The sequence below is a fragment of the Bufo gargarizans genome, chromosome 2 (assembly GCF_014858855.1).
Source record: "Bufo gargarizans isolate SCDJY-AF-19 chromosome 2, ASM1485885v1, whole genome shotgun sequence".
NCBI lineage: Eukaryota > Metazoa > Chordata > Amphibia > Anura > Bufonidae > Bufo > Bufo gargarizans.
Window position 1 is genome coordinate 11,779,104 of NC_058081.1, and position 6,000 is coordinate 11,785,103.

At 42.5% G+C, this 6,000-nt stretch overlaps 1 protein-coding gene across 1 annotated transcript; it reads right to left on the reverse strand.

Moving 5' to 3' along the window:
• Positions 1-2,750: 2,750 nt before the first annotated feature.
• On the reverse strand, positions 2,751-5,502 carry LOC122925431 (olfactory receptor 10A3-like). Its single transcript, XM_044276790.1, has 2 exons — positions 5,389-5,502; positions 2,751-3,707 (listed from the first exon to the last, which is right to left on the reverse strand). Exons 1-2 carry the CDS (start codon positions 5,500-5,502, stop codon positions 2,751-2,753), a joined length of 1,071 nt encoding a protein of 356 aa, XP_044132725.1.
• Between the last annotated feature and the right edge of the window lie 498 nt (positions 5,503-6,000).

The window sequence follows — 6,000 nt, forward strand, 5'->3', positions numbered from 1 at the left end:
GTGATGTGACAGACTGATGGGGTTGGTTTTCAGGCGCCATCTGTGCGCTTTCTGCAGAAGACTGGGTGGGAGATAATGTGAACGTGCTGGATCCACTGTCGGCCACCCAATTGACTAATGCCTGTACCTGCTCAGGCCTTACCATCCTTAGAACGGCATTGGGCCCCACCATATATCGCTGTAAATTCTGGCGGCTATTGGGACCTGAGGTAGTTGGTACACTAGGACGTGTGGATGTGGCAGAACTGCCACGTCCTCTCCCAGCACCAGAGGGTCCACTAACACCACCACGACCATGTCCACGTCCGCGTCCCTTACTAGATGTTTTTCTCATTGTTATCGTTCACCACAACAACAAAAATATTATTTGGCCCAATGTATTGTATTCAAATTCAGCGGGATATAAATTTGAGGCCTAGTATTTAGGCGCTGGGTGACCGGTATGGATTTAGTGACAGAATTAGACTGGGAAATGCACAGTAGCGTGTGTGTGAAGTTATTCTGAATGACCCTATGTGCACCTTGAATATTATATACCCTTTTAGGGATAGATTTCAAATAGCTCTGATACAGCAGAAACCACTAAATTATGAAATTGCTAAATTGGGAATTGTATTTCAACCCAGAACAAAAAATGTGCTTTGACGGACACTAAATAACTTTCCCAGCCACAACAGGACAGCGGTAACGAGAGATTTAGCGGGATATAAATTTGAGGCCTAGTATTTAGGCGCTGGGTGACCGGTATGGATTTACTGACAGAATTAGATTGGGATATGGCCAAAAAATAACCACACTATTGCTGGTTAAATGCACTTGGTGTGACAGCTTGACCAACCACACTACCGAGGGTTAAATGCACTTGGTGACGGGCGCAGCTTGCCCCTGATGTAGTATATGGCCAAAAAATGAACAGACTATTGCTGGTTAAATGCACTTGGTGACGGGCGCAGCTTGCCCCTGATTTAGTATATGGCCAAAAAATGAACAGACTATTGCTGGTTAAATGCACTTGGTGTGACAGCTTGACCAACCACACTACTGAGGGTTAAATGCACTTGGTGACAGGCGCAGCTTCCCCCTGATGTAGTATATGGCCAAAAAATGAACAGACTATTGCTGGTTAAATGCACTTGGTGTGACAGCTTGACCAACCACACTACTGAGGGTTAAATGCACTTGGTGACGGGCGCAGCTTGCCCCTGATGTAGTATATGGCCAAAAAATGAACAGACTATTGCTGGTTAAATGCACTTGGTGTCACAGCTTGACCAACCACACCACTGAGGGTTAAATGCACTTGGTGACGGGCGCAGCTTGCCCCTGATGTAGTATATGGCCAAAAAATAAACAGACTATTGCTGGTTAAATGCACTTGGTGACGGGCGCAGCTTGCCCCTGATGTAGTATATGGCCAAAAAATGAACAGACTATTGCTGGTTAAATGCACTTGGTGTGACAGCTTCACCCTGATGTAGGCTTTAGCCAAAAAACAACCACACCATTGAGGATTAAATGCACTTGGTCGCAGCTTGTGCTGGCGCACCACAAGACACAAAATGGCCGCCGATCACCCCAGAAAAATGTGACTGACAAACGGTCTGGGCAGCCTAAAAACAGTGAGCAATTGAGGATCAGCAGCTCAATGATCCACAGCTGCAGATCGATCAGTTAATCAAGTCTTTTGGAGGAGTTAATCTGCCTAATCTCGCCCTACTGTCGCAGCCGCAACCTCTCCCTACGCTAATCAGAGCAGAGTGATGGGCGGCGCTATGTGACTCCAGCTTAAATAGAGGCTGGGTCACATGGTGCTCTGGCCAATCACAGCCATGCCAATAGTAGGCATGGCTGTGATGGCCTCTTGGGGCAAGTAGTATGACGCTTGTTGATTGGCTGCTTTGCAGCCTTTCAAAAAGCGCCAAGAAAGCGTCACAAAAGCGCCAAGAAAGTGACGAACACCGAACCCGAACCCGGACTTTTACGAAAATGTCCGGGTTCGGGTCCGTGTCACGGACACCCCAAAATTCGGTACGAACCCGAACTATACAGTTCGGGTTCGCTCATCCCTAGTCCTAAAAATAAAAAAAAATATATACATTTACAAAATGATGCCAACATAAAGTAGACATATGGGGAATGTTTATAACTATTGTATGAGGCATCACTATCACTATAACTATTGTATGAGGCCTTAAAAGCTATTTTGGAAAATAGCAAATTTTGAAAATAGCAAATTCCCCACAATCGGGGGAGTCATTGGTTGAAATTGAAAGCTCTAGTCTTGATAAAGAAATTAAGGCTTTCAGAATTGTTAGTGGTAGAGCGCCAGAACATAAAACATAGCAATGAAGTACTGACTTGCTTTTCCAACTGTATGCAATCAATGGTATAAGCAATTTAATTATTGCTACTTATAGTTACCTATGATGTTTTAATACATGCAAATGAGCCTCTAGGAGCACAGGGCCCAAAAAAATATTTGCCAAATTTAGTATAGAGGCTCAGGCTGGATGATACATTTGGTGCATAGCTAGACATTTTTGTTTAAAGTTATACTATCTATTGACATATTAAGAGTTGCCTATTAAACTGTTTTCTGTTCTTTCTTTCTTTTTTTCTTTTTTGAAGCCATGACTCATTGATGGATGATGTTTAATGGACTATTCATTTTTTTTCTTACTTGATTCATAAATATTTCTAAAAAAACAGGCTCCAAATTGCATCAAAATTTTACCAAATTTGTGTACTATTTATTTTTTATGTCTCCTTCTAAATATCCTCTCCATGATCACTCTCATCTCTTGATTCCTCAAGCAATATATAATCGGATTGAACAGGGGAGTCACTACAATGTATAAAAATGAAATGAATTTGTTTATAGGCAAGGTGTATCCATTAGCTGGAACTGTGTAGATAGTAATTAGAGTTCCATAGAACATGGTGACCACAGCAAGATGGGAACTACAGGTGGAGAAGGTTTTCTTCCTCCCTGTTGCAGAGGAGATGCCAAAAATTGCTAAACAGACGCAGGTGTAGCTCATAATAACTAAAATAAAAGGTATGACAATGATAGGGACAGAGATGATCATGATCTCCAACTTTAAGGCAAACTTGTAAGAGCAGGAAAGGTCAACAAAAGGAATAGCATCACAGAAAAAATGGTCAATCACTGGGGGGCCACAGAACTCAAGCTGACAAAGAAGAGCAAGAGTGATCTGGGTCAGGAGGAAGCCGAAAACCCAACAATAGACAACCATATGATGCTGAAGTCTCAAATCCATAATGACGTTGTAACGAAGAGGGTTACAAATGGCCAAGTACCGGTCATAAGCCATGACAGTGAGGAGGTGACATTCTGTGCACCCTATGGCACAATATATATAAGTTTGGGTTATACATCCAATAATGGAGATGGTAGCTCCTTCTAACCAGACAACATGAAGCATTTTAGGGACAATTACAGTCAGGAGTATGGACTCAACCAATGAAAACTGCTGGAGGAAGAAGTACATGGGGGAATGGAGCTGCGGCTTGATGGATACTAACACAATGACCATAATATTTGTCATGAGTGTGAGGATATAAACAATCAGGATAAAAATGAAGAAAGCAACGGCCTTGTAGCCAGTAACATTTGGGAACCCAAGTAACAAGAGCTCGGTGACTGATGACTGGTTTTCTTTATCCATAGGTGTTTTGTAAGTTTTCTAAAAATATAAAAAATAATATACATTACAGGTTTTCAAATGTCTTTGACAATGGATCTACTGTATACTCTATGTACTCCTGTGAAGTCTTTCTTCTGTCCTAACAGTTTCAGAATATCATTGCTATATTACTTATAATACTGATGTCATTTGACATTTTGTAGAATTAGATTCATAATTTAGAAATGTATGCCACTGTTAATCTATCTTAACACAAAATTATAAAACTGCACATCATGGATTGCCATAGGCTCATTTGCATATATTAAAACATAATTTTTCTCAGCAATGTAGGCACATATGAACCAACACAGATACCTTCAGCTGCCATGAGCACATGTAACAAGTCAGCCAGTGTCATAGGTACAAATCTGCTGACAGGTGCCCTTTAAGTACTGGAGAGAACCTTGAACCTTACCGGAGTCAAGGATTCTCTCCACCTCGTACTATATCTCATCCAGGATGACCTGTGGATCAACAGGTTTTTGTGGAAGAATTGCAGGGGGAACATATTTTTGAGCAAGGACTTGTGAAACACATCATGGATTCTGAATGATGAAGTCAGCTGGAGACAAAAAGATACTGGATTAATAACAAACAAGATTGTATGTGGTCCAATAAATTTAGGCACAAGCTTACTAGATGGCACTCTGAGACGTAAATTATTGGTAGAAAGCTATACCAAATCACCCAATAGAAAGTTTGGGCTTATAGACCACATGTTCACATTGGATGCTTTGGGCTTTTTCCAGCCTTTTGCGAGCCTGGGCCCAAACTGTGCACAGATCTTCAAAGATAGCATCCACAGCAGGATTTATAGAGCTGGACACCAATAAAGAAGAAAACCGGGGCTAAAAACACATACCACTAGAGGAGCTGATATAATATAGCGAACTCCGCTAGAGACAAAAACCTTCTCCACTTATTTTTGCAGTCTGAAACAAAGCACCTTAAAGAAGTTTTGTCACTTCAGCAACATTTATTATGTAGAGAAAGTTAATACAACGCACTTACTAATGTATTGCTGCTATTCATATTACTACCTTTGCTGGCTGGATTCATTTCCCATCACATTATACACTATTAATTTCCTTGGTTACGATCACCTTTCAATCCATCAGCAATGGCCGTGCTTGTACACTATCTTCTGTAATAATTGGTGAAGCCAAGAAACTGTTGAAGGACCTTGAGGGAGGTAGGCCTGGCCCAGTTGACAAGGGAATGCACCTTAGCAGGACCCATGCAAAATATTTGAGGTGAGATGATGTAACCCTGGAAGGAGACCTCTCTTACCCCAAATTCACACTTGATCAGTTTTACAAACAGTTTATAGTCCCTCAGTTTCTGAAAGACCTAAGAGCTACACCATTAACGGAACTCAGGACTGTACTCCTCCACCGGTCGCTTGCCCTGACTCACAGACAGACGCTGAATCTCTGCATAGGCTGCCCATAATATAGGAGACCTTATGAGGAGAAAAAGCAATCAACAGAAAACAGTTCAGGTGAGTTGTGCGACAGGGAAAATGCCCACTCTGGTGAGTCTCCCTGAAGTAGGGACATAATGAAGCCCACCATCTGGTCCCTGATGAGTGAGGTCTGAGATGAAAGTACAATTTACATCTCTCCCTAAAGGAAGTAAAAAAGTTACGGTCCTCAGAGAACCGGTCAGGGAGCTGTACCTTGGGCTCTACAGGTGAGGGAGCCAGACTGACAGAGAGACCAGACTCCTGCTGCTGTAACTTGGCTTGGGCTAGCTGGGCAATAGCTTCCAGCTGGGTAGCTAGTGCTGCCATGGCGTCCATAACACTAAATCACCCGAGAATAATGTACCAGCCATTATACTGACAGACATTGAGCCCTGACTGGAACCAGGCCAACCTTCCCTGACTACTTTAACTGCAAGCCCTAAGAGGCAAGTCTGCAAATAGTCAACGTTCCCTGTTCTGCTAATGAAAAGAGGGTGGTCAGAATAGCCAAGCTGAAGTCAGAACCAGATGGAAGTTACAGTACCAAATCACGAGAGAGTTGTCAAAGGCAAGCCAAGGTCAAGACAAATAGCAATCCAATACATACAGAACGGAGCCGGGAGCACAATAAGGGAGCAAACCTATAACTGGCAAGGGTATATTGCCAGCAGGGGATTTAAATAGAGCACCAAGTCCCTGGATCAGAATTGATAGGTCCAGGGACTCAGCGGCCCATTAGACCAGAACACCGGTTGCCTTTATGATTGGTAGGCTGAGCAGTCACACACCTAGTAAACAAACACACCTAAACCATCAATTGCTCAA